Here is an 11,073-nt window from a genome sequence, read left to right as displayed (position 1 = left end):
TGACATTGTAAAACTTGTTTTATTCTAGCAAAAATCCCTGAAGTGAGTACTACTACATTTTTACTACAGTATATTCTGATAAAGGCACTTTTAATACAAAATCCAGCACAAAACAAAACCTACCGCTGATGACAGGGTTGTGCGCAACTAACTATTTGCATAATGTATGATACCTTCCCACCCCTAGGAGGCTCACTACTGTGTGTCTTTGGCAGGCTGCTCACTAAGTTTCTCCTTGTGGTACTTCTGTCCAATCCCATAAGGCACGTGTGCCGCGATAGTACCCAGCTCCTTGGCCCCCTCGATGTGGAACATCTGGTCATCAAAGAAGATGTGGGGACGGATCTTCTGCAGGAGGGGCCCTTTAGGGGCCCCGGCTAGGAACAGGGCCTCGTAGATCTCCAGGCCCCAGCTCCTGAGGGTCTTGAGGACGCGGGCCCCTGAGCTGGCTGCGCTGCGGGATGTTACTAGGTAGGTACGAATGGGGCAGGTCATACGCTCGTTCTTGGCATAGAACTTCCTCTGGAGCTTCCCCAGCACCTCCAGGAAACACTTTAAGGGACCCTGAGTGAATGAGACATAGGGTTAGCATAGTATTATTACATTTTTTATTAAAGCAAATACATCAATGGGTTCCATTTTATTTGGATAGTCCCCTATTATAGATGGTCTTTAAATGCTCAAACTATCAACAGCCACGGATGATATGCAACAACTTGTTAAGGTCTAGGATTAGGGTAAGTGGGTGTGTTAGTTAAAAAGTTTGTTGATAGTAAGTTGAACATCTATAACCCTCTATAGGGAGACTCCAAATAAAGTGTTACCCAAAGAAAGAACATTTGGAATCATGTCAAAAGCTAACATAAAATAGGAGGCATATACTCTCATGAACACCTGTGCAAGAGGTTTGTTCTCAAACTCCTTCTCATGCTCAAAGAACGTGTCCAGGCCGTGTTGTTTCACGATGATCTCCGACTCGTCAGAGAAGAGGACAGCATCCCCGTCAAAGGCAACTTCCAGCTGTGTGTCGGAAAGCTTGTTCTCCACATCTCCAGATGCAAACATGGTCACTGCTGCAATGCCTATTTATAAAGACATTATATAAAAAAAAGGGGCTTATACATGCTCATAACAAGTCTTAAAAATGCATTACAACGGTATCATATATGTAGGCTATATCATACCTATAAAAAGTGTTACCACAATGTACATCTACAGTTTTTTACTCTGTTACCAATTTAGCATCCATGCAAACCTAAACCAGTTTAATCCCTAGAGGACAAAGGAAAGCAGCATTTTCAACTACCCTCCTCAATGGCCTCCATGACTTTCTCTCCATCCTTGGAGAGGTACAGGTTGGTCAGATAGGCCTTCAGATAGCCAATGGGGCTTTGCCCTCCCGTCATACAGAACCTCTCAATGGTTAAATCTGTCAGGTAGAGTGAAAAACAAAAACGTATCAGAACCCCATACAAATGTGATGGTATCATCAGGCTGGTAGCCAAAGATTGCCACTAACATCCATGCAAAACATGCATACAACCACTAAAAACATATTTGGTCAAAAATACCCATCATTCAATGAAATGCAGCTCACAATAAGCGCGTCTTATAACCATAGAAATATAATTACTCCAATTACTGGTCATTGTATTTCTCTGCTTATAGCACTGTAGTAGGCATGGCTGAGCGTGTCGACCACGAACCGTAGTGGTTGATGCTGTTGATGAGGCGCACTCCGACCTGGGCGTGGTTATTAGTCATCAGGACGATGTCAAACAGCTCTTCGCTGTCGGGGTAGAGCTGCCTCAGCCGTGCGTTCACAGACATCAGAGCCTGCAGGGTGTGCACAAATGCACTGATAAATGCACAGGGGCGGACTGGGACAAGAATTCAGCCCTGGCATTATCCACATCGCTGCGTACACCACCATCCCTCCCACCATCATGATACCACCAACCATTGATGCACCCTTCACCCTGACCCTACACACAGGCAGTAGTGCTGACATAACATTGGCAGTAAAGTACAGCATTTCTCAACCATTTTCTGTACCAGTGATTGGCGAGACATGGTCCTCTTTTTTAACCAGCTCATGTTTAAAACAAATATGTAAAAACACCACTGGAGACAACTCACCACTATAACTGTGCCTCTTCTCTAACCATTTTGTTTGTCTCAGCATCTTCGCTGGTGTCACTCTGTGCTGCTTTTGTTCTGTTCTGTCTGCTTAAACATTCCACGTTATAAAAGCCAAGCTAGCAACTTAGCCTATATTGCTAATTAGTGCCCGTCATATATATGTTCTCCTGAATCAACACATACCTTCAAATGTTATTGGCCGCATAGACATTTTGCAGATGTTATCGTGGGTGTAGCGAAATGATGTTTCTAGCGCCAACAGTGCAGTAGTGATATTAATAATAGCGAACAATACAAAAAAAACACACAAATCCCCTAAATAAAAATAAAGGAATTTAATATAGAGTTATTAGATAGACGGAATATACATATAAAGAAAACGTCCTCTCACTGTCAACTGCGTTTATTTTCAGCAAACTTAACATGTGTAAATATTTGCATGAACATAACAAGAGTCAACAACTGAGACATAAACTGAACAAGTTCCACAGACATGTGACTAGCAGAAATGGAATGTGTCCCTGAAAAAAAGGGGGGTCAAAATCAAAAGTAACAGTCAGTATCTGGTGTGGCCACCAGCTACATTAAGTACTGCGGTGCATCTCCTCCTCATGGACTGCACCAGATTTGCCAGTTCTTGCTGTGAGATGTTACCCCACTCTTCCACAAGGCACTTGCAAGTTCCCGGACATTTCTGAGGGGGGATGGCCCTAGCCCTCACCCTCCGATTGATAGATTAATATTAATGACTAATTATTACACCCTGAAACTGTGTATAATGTGTTATAAATGTGTGAGTGTAGGACCAGTAAAGGCTATGGCATTGAGCCACTATTTAGCAATGTGAGTAAGAGTTAGGCCAGACAACAAAGACAACTGAGAAACTAAGATAAAGAGGCCTCCCAATTTAGGGAGGGGAGAAACTGTTATGAAAACATGGTGCAGAATATTGTGAGAACGGCAATAACTGAGTAAAGCGGGGAGTAGGATATGTGTGTGTGTGTGTGTGTGTGTGTGTGCATGTGTGTATGCATGTGTGTGTGTGTGTGTGAACTGAAGGTCAGTAGAGCAGTTTTAGAGTGGAAAACTACAGCCCGCCTACAGAGGGAAGGGATTTCTTTTTGTATGAGTATAAAAGATGGACTCTGAAATTGTGATGGCAGAATTCTCAATGAATAAATATCTCTGACAATGCAGACCGGGACTCTGGCCGTTACTTAAATCCCAAAAGACTTACAACCTTTTGGGAGACGCACAGAGACACTAAAATAGTTTGTTAAATAATTCACATAACACCGATCCAACAGGTCCCAGACGTGCCCAATGGGATTGAGATCTGGGCTCTTCGCTGGCAATGGAAGAACACTGACATTCCTGTCTTGCAGGAAATCACGCACAGAACGAGCAGTATGGCTGGTGGCATTGTCATGCTGGAGGGTCATGTCAGGATGAGCCTGCAGAAAGGGTACCACATAAGGGGGGAGGATGTCTTCCCTGTAACGCACAGCGTTGAGATTGCCTGCAATGACAACAAGCTCAGTCCGATGATGCTGTGACACACCGCCCCAGACCATGACGGACCCTCCACCTCCAAATTGATCCCGCTCCAGAGTACAGGCCTCGGTGTAACGCTCATTTCTTCGACGATAAACGCGAATCCGACCATCACCCCTGGTGAGACAAAACCGCGACTCGTCAGTGAAGAGCACTTTTTGCCAGTCCCGACGGTGGGTTTGTGCCCATAGGCGACGTTGTTGCCGGTGATGTCTGGTGAGGACCTGCCTTACAACAGGCCTACAAGCCCTCAGTCCAGCCTCTCTCGGCCTATTGCGGAAAGTCTGAGCACTGATGGAGGGATTGTGCGTTCCTGGTGTAACTCGGGCAGTTGTTGTTGCCATCCTGTACCTGTCCCGCAGGTGTGATGTTCGGATGTACCAATCCTGTGCAGGTGTTGTTACATGTGGTCTGCCACTGCGAGGACGATCAGCTGTCTGTCCTGTCTCCCTGTAGCGCTGTCTTAGGCGTCTCACAGTACGGACATTGCAATTTATTGCCCTGGCCACATCTGCAGTCCTCATGCCTCCTTGCAGCATGCCTAAGGCACGTTCACGCAGATGAGCAGGTCAGTAGAAAGGCCTCTTTAGTGTCCTAAGTTTTCATAACTGGGACCTTAATTGCCTACCGTCTGTAAGCTGTTAGTGTCTTAACGACCGTTCCACAGGTGCATGTTCATTAATTGTTTATGGTTCATTGAACAAGCATGGGAAACAGTGTTTAAACCCTTTACAATTGAGATCTGTGAAGTTATTTGGATTTTTACAAATTATCTTTGAAAGACAGGGTCCTGAAAAAGGGACATTTCTTTTTTTGTTGAGTTTATATGATGGTGTGTATAGACATAATGGAAAATGTATGAATAGAAAAGGTGTGTACAGCAGTAGTTATATAGGATGAGCCTTGACTAGAATACAGTATAGACACAAAGTAGGTAAAACAGTATGTAAATATTATTAAAGTGACCAGTGTTCAATGACTATGTACATAGGGCAGCAGTCTCTAGGTCAGTTACTATTACAGGGCTCCAGGCTAACATTTTCCCCTGGTGTCACTGGTGCAACTAACTTTTACAGTTGTTGGCACCAGCTCCCCAAATTACGAATAATCATTTTATGAAGTCATTCATAGTGCTTTATTAAGAAGTGTAATAAATAGATAGACTAAGTTGTTTCATCTAACACGTACAAGCAGGAATGCATGACTCAATACATTTAACCTAACCCAGTGATTGTCATGAATTATGGGATGACAATTAAGACTATAGTTGCTATATTTTACTGTCAAAATAGGACTCCAGAATGTCCAGAATTTTTTTGTTCAATAGAGATAAATCTTTATGTGCACCTCGAATATCATTAGGCTAATTAATTTGGGGTACAACACGAGGAAGTGGAAACTCAAAACACATTAACTAGATCGATAACTCTAAATATAATACCCACTGCTAGTAGCCATGTATTCAACCAACAGTACATTTTATGTCCTAAAAACATGTTGCAGTTGTAGGCTACTACCCATGAGACCTATCGGCCTATACCCTCGCAATGGCCGGTGTGCATTTCGCCGCGCGCCGCTCCATATCTCAAAGCCATATCAAATGTAAAACTATTGAGCTGACTATTGAGAAAGCTGAGGCCCTCCACTCTTCAAACGGGACAAAGAGACTAAACTTCCAAAGCGGTGATTTCCCGCAATTGCATTTTGAAATGTTAAACGATTAGACCACATTTCTCTCTCAAGCGCATGGGGGAAGAGGAGAGTGGCTTGCTCATTACAGCAGCAGGTCCCTGTGAAACAGGCACAGGGTCAGGGTGCTCAGTTTCATTACAGGAATCGTGAGGCTAATGCACTTTACTGTTTGTCCAAATCATGGTTTTAGCTGCCCAAAAAAATATGACAATGTGGAATGTGCTCCAAGTTTATAAGCAGTGACACCCATCCTTTCAGTTTTTTACAATCCATGATGTTGTCTAACTGATGACAGTGTCAGAACAAGTATCTTTGCTGAAGCCCTGTTTCACTTTGAATATGAGTTTGCGTGACCTCAGCCTGAGAAAAACAGGCTGGCCCATCTTGGCAGGGGGGCTGGCCTTGCCCACTGATTAGCTAAAAGGCTCATTATAGATTCGTATAACAGCAATTGTGCAACAATCCACCCAACAGAAATCCACCCAACTATAAATGTTATTACAAGAGGTCTTCCCTCGAGTTAAACATTTGTCATTCAGCTATTGATTCAAACATGGTCTAATGGTCATATAATTTTGACTCCTGTGGCTGCATACCATTATAGTAGAAGAACCAGATTAACCTGCCACAATGGCATCCATGCGTAGATGGTAACAGTGGTAAACAACATTGGCTATTGTAATTCTGAGCAAAAACCTATTCTGGATGCATTACACACATTTCAGCTAGGCCTAAAGACAATGGCAATATTGAGTGAGGTTTCTCCTTCACCTGCAATAAGGAATGTATATATAGTTGTAAGGCAATCCCAGCCCATTCATAGACACTAATAACCTCTAGTGCCTATTGACAATAGTATCTTCTGGCTGGGGGAGTTGTTAACAGCCCTGATGCTAGCTCTAAACGTTAGCACGGATCGCTTGCGGTACGGCTTTGGAAACAAAGAACGTATATTTCATATCAGCAAGAATTATTATTATTATAAAAATGTTAAGGTTAAATTCCTAAAACACCTTTATAGGGTTAAGACTCCCCCACATGGACATATTTCCATTTTACAGAGCTTGTTTACAGACAACAGACGGAAGACAGAGTCGACTACCCGTGCTAATTAGCTATCTGCGTCTCCGAGGACGCCACAAACGTGTTGTCACTGAAAAATACTGTTGGCTGCAACTGTTTTAAAACATTGTACAGCAGAGGAGGACAGGAAATACCATCCTACTCAGTGAATTTCAGAAATGTTTCAATAGTGTGTTTTTTTTTAAAGTTATCAATTTTAGATACAGTAAATATATTCACATCACCAAATAACTGATTAAAATACTGTTTTGCATTGAAGGACTTTTGTGGGCAGATCTGAAAAAGCCTGTGCGAGCAAGGATGCCTACAAACCTGACTCAGTTACACCAGTTCTGTCAGGAGGAATGGGCCAAAATTCACCCAATTTATTGTGGGAAGCTTGTGGAAGGCTACCCGAAACGTTTGACCCAAGTTAAACTATTTAAAGGCAATGCTACCAAATACTAATTGAGTGTATGTAAACTTCTCTACTATTATTCTGTCATTTCACATTTTTAAAATAAAGTGCTGATCCTAACTGACCTAAAACAGGGAATTTTTACTAGGATGTGTTTGTGAAAAACAGAGTTTAAATATATTTGGCTAAGGTGTATGTAAAACTTCCGACTTCAACTGTTCCTGTTGTGTTGATGTTTAGGATGAGGTGGGTGTAATTCTTTGTGTGCTCTAGGGCAACAGTGTCTAGATAGAATTTGTATTTGTTGTCTTGGCTACTGGACCTTTTTTGGAACACCATTATTTTTGTCTTACTGAGATTCACTGCTGCTTTAGGCCCTCTTTGGTTGGGGACAGAAGTACCAGATCATCTGCAAACAGTAGACATTTGATTTCTGAGTCCAGTTTGTAAATAATGGTGTATACGTGGTTTGTCGTACAGTATTTTGGTAAGAAGACAATTTTACATTTTCTCAGGACATTGATTCCACTGAGGAAATGTTAGAGTCTGCTGTTGATGATACTGCAGAGGATTCTTCAGAGATTGCTGCTAACGCATATTCTACAGAAATTATTGGGGTCAAATTTTATGGGTTGGAGTGATCAAGCCTTGGTTCCAAATATTAGGGAAGATGCCAGAGCTGAGGGTAATATTGAAGAGTTTAAGAATAGCCAACTTGAATTTGTGGTCCATATATTTTATCATTTTGTTTAGGACACCATCAACACCACAGCCCTTTTTGGGTTGGGTTCTGGTAGTCTTTAATAACTTATTCTAAGTTTAGTAAATGATCATGTATATGTTTTTGCACTTGGTTCTTTGTTATATGGCCAAAAAGGTTGGAGAAGTGGTTTATCAATACATCTTCATATTGGATAGATAGCTCTTCATGTTGTTGTTTGTTTAGTGTGTTCCAATTTTCCCAGAAGTGATTTGATTCTATGGATTCTTCAATCACAATGAGCTGTTTTCTGTCATGCTGGTCCTTCTTTTTTCTTAGTGTATTTCTGTATTGTTTTAGTGTTTCACCATAGTGAAGGCGTAAGCTAAAGTTTTCTGGTTCTCTGTGTTTTTGGTTGGATAGGTTTCTCAATTTCTTTATTAGGTTTTTACATTCTTCATCAAACCATTTCTCATTGTTGTTAGTTGTCTTAGGTTTTCTGCCGGAATTTTAATTTAATATGTCAGCTGATAGGTCAAATATATTGTTCAGGCTTCCTACTGTTCCTAAGTTTACACCTTCACTATTGAAGGAAAACATTTTGTCTAGGAGGGATTGGATGTGTTGTTGGCCAATAGTTTTTTGGTAGGTTTCTACACTACCCTCCTTCCATCTATAGCATTTCTTAATAGTATGCAGCTCGTTCAGCTTCGATGCCTCATGGTTGATTATTGCTCCATTCAAGTAGATTATGATTTTGCTGTGATCTGATAGGGGTGTCGGTGGGCTGACTGTGAATGCTCCGAGAGACTCTGGGTTGAGGTTGGTGATAAAGTAGTCTACAGTACTACTGCCAAGAGATGGGTTATAGGTATACCTACCGTAGGAGTCCCCTCGAAGCCTACCATTGACTATGTACATACCCAGTGTGAGACAGAGCTGCAGGAGTTGTGACCCGTTTTTGTTGGTTATGTTGACGTAGTTGTGTCTAGGGGGACATATGGGGAGGGGTGCTGTCACCTCCAGGTAGGTCTTTGTCCCCCTGTGTGCTGAGGGTGTCAGGTTCTTGTCCAGTTCTAGCATTTAGGTCACCACAGACTAGAACAGTGGCTTGCGAAAGTATTCACCCCCCTTGGCATTTTTCCTATTTTGTTGCCTTACAACCTGGAATTAAAATGGATTTTTGGGGGGTTTGTATAATTTGATTTACATAATATGTCTACCACTTTGAAGATGCAAAATATTTTTTTGGGGTGAAACAAACAAGAAATAAGACAAAAAAACACAAAACTTGAGTGTGCATAACTATTCACCCCCCAAAGTCAATACTTTGTAGAGCCACCTTTTGCAGCAATTACAGCTGCAAGTCTCTTGGGGTATGTCTCTATAAGCTTGGCACATCTAGCCACTGGGATTTTTGCCCATTCTTCTAGGCAAAACTGCTCCAGCTCCTTCAAGTTGGATGGGTTCCGCTGGTGTACAGCAATCTTTATACCACAGATTCTCAATTGGATTGAGGTCTGGGCTTTGACTAGGCCATTCTAAGACATTTAAATGTTTCCCCCTTAAACCACTCAAGTGTTGCTTTAGCAGTATGCTTAGGGTCATTGTCCTGCTGGAAGGTGAACCTCCGTCCCAGTCTCAAATCTCTGGAAGACTGAAACAGGTTTCCCTCAAGAATTTCCCTGTATTTAGTGCCATCCATCATTCCTTCAATTCTGACCAGTTTCCCAGTCCCTGCCGATGAAAAATATCCCCACAGCATGATGCTGCCACCACCATGCTTCACTGTGGGGATGGTGTTCTCGGGGTGATGAGAGGTGTTGGGTTTGCACCATACATAGCGTTTTCCTTGATGGCCAAAAAGCTCAATTTTAGTCTCATCTGACCAGAGTACCTTCTTCCATATGTTTGGGGAGTCTCCCACATGCCTTTTGGCGAACACCAAACGTGTTTGCTTATTTTTTTCTTTAAGCAATGGCTTTTTTCTGGCCACTCTTCCATAAAGCCCAGCTCTGTGGAGTGTACGGCTTAAAGTGGTCCTATGGACAGATACCCCAATCTCCACTGTGGAGCTTTGCAGCTCCTCCAGGGTTATCTTTGGTCTCTTTGTTGCCTCTCTGATTAATGCCCTCCTTGCCTGGTCCATGAGTTTTGGTGGGCGGCCCTCTCTTGGCAGGTTTGTTGTGGTGCCATATCCTTTCCATTTTTTAATAATGGATTTAATGGTGCTCCGTGGGATGTTCAAAGTTTCTGATATTTTTTTATAACCCAACCCTGATCTGTACTTCTCCACAACTTTGTCCCTGACCTGTTTGGAGAGCTCCTTGGTCTTCATGGTGCCGCTTGCTTGGTGGTGCCCCTTGCTTAGTGGTTTTGCAGACTCTGGGGCCTTTCAGAACAGGTGTATATATACACTGAAATCATGTGACAGATCATGTGACACTTAGATTGCACACAGGTGGACTTTATTTAACTAATTATGTGACTTCTGAAGGTAATTGGTTGCACCAGATCTTATTTAGGGGCTTCATAGCAAAGTTATTTTATTCATTTCACTTCACCAATTTGGACTATTTTGTGTATGTCCATTACATGAAATCCAAATAAAAATCCATTTAAATTACAGGCTGTAATTCAACAAAATAGGAAAAACGCCAAGGGGGGTTAAATACTTTTGCAAGGCACTGTACATGTCCCTGGGCCTGGAAATGATTGATCTCCCCCTCTAGGATGGAGAAGCTGTCTTCATTAAAGTATGGGGATTCTAGTGGGGGGATATAGGTACCACACAGGAGGACATTTATCTCTGTTGAGATCATTTCCTTTTGAATTTCTAGCCAAATGTAAAATGTTCCTGTTTTTATTTATTTTTATAGAGTGAGTTATACCAAATTAGCATACCCCCTGAGTCCCTTCCCTGTTTTACTCCTGGTAGTTTGGTGGATGGGACTACCAGCTCTCTGTAACCTAGAGGGCAACCAGTGGGTCCATCACCTCTATACCATGTTTCTTGTAGGATGACAATGTCTGTATTTCTGATTTATTTGGTAAAGTCCAGGTTCCTGATCTTTAGGCCAAAGGCAGATGACCTCAGGCCTTGGATACTCCAGGACGAGATAGTGAAGGATTTGTGTTCCATAAAGTGTCCAATGTTGTTAGTCGTGTGTTTTGGCCTCAGACCAGTAAGTGTGAGCAGAGCCTGCTGAGCATCTGATACATTCCATTATCTTGGGCTAGTGTAAGCGTGGGGGTTGGGCCTGTTTGCCTGCTCACGGCCTGGGCGTATGTGTGACTTTTATGTTGAGGCCCTCTTTGCGGGAGTGGGGGGCGTGGGGTGGGCAGGAGGGGCATAGGTCTGATCTGAGGGGGCCTATATGGGATGTGGGCATGGTTGGTTTGGGGGGGTATTGATTGGTTGGGGTGGGGGTTTGGATGTGGGGGGGATCCCGCAGGTCTGTGGCTGGGTGACCCTAGTTGGTCCTCAGACAGAAGGTCTAAGGTC

At 42.7% G+C, this 11,073-nt stretch overlaps 1 protein-coding gene across 1 annotated transcript; it reads right to left on the bottom strand.

Annotated features, from left to right (window-relative positions):
• Positions 1–2,073, bottom strand: LOC123482691 (cytosolic 5'-nucleotidase 1A-like). Its single transcript, XM_045211175.1, has 5 exons — positions 2,056–2,073; positions 1,707–1,836; positions 1,307–1,429; positions 895–1,082; positions 1–564 (listed from the first exon to the last, which is right to left on the bottom strand). Exons 1-5 carry the CDS (start codon positions 2,071–2,073, stop codon positions 196–198), a joined length of 828 nt encoding a protein of 275 aa, XP_045067110.1. The 3' UTR covers positions 1–195.
• Between the last annotated feature and the right edge of the window lie 9,000 nt (positions 2,074–11,073).

This window comes from Coregonus clupeaformis, chromosome 36 (genome assembly GCF_020615455.1).
Source record: "Coregonus clupeaformis isolate EN_2021a chromosome 36, ASM2061545v1, whole genome shotgun sequence".
Taxonomy (NCBI): Eukaryota; Metazoa; Chordata; class Actinopteri; order Salmoniformes; family Salmonidae; genus Coregonus; species Coregonus clupeaformis.
The sequence above is the reverse complement of the archived record's forward strand: the minus strand, read 5'-3'. Positions and strand labels throughout refer to the sequence as shown.

Coding starts and splice junctions, on each gene's coding strand:
- LOC123482691 (XM_045211175.1), bottom strand. Junction 1,430..1,706: donor CAACAGCATCAACCACTACG/GTTCGTGGTCGA, acceptor TCTACCTGACAG/ATTTAACCATTGAGAGGTTC. Junction 1,083..1,306: donor CATGGAGGCCATTGAGGAGG/GTAGTTGAAAAT, acceptor CTTTATAAATAG/GCATTGCAGCAGTGACCATG.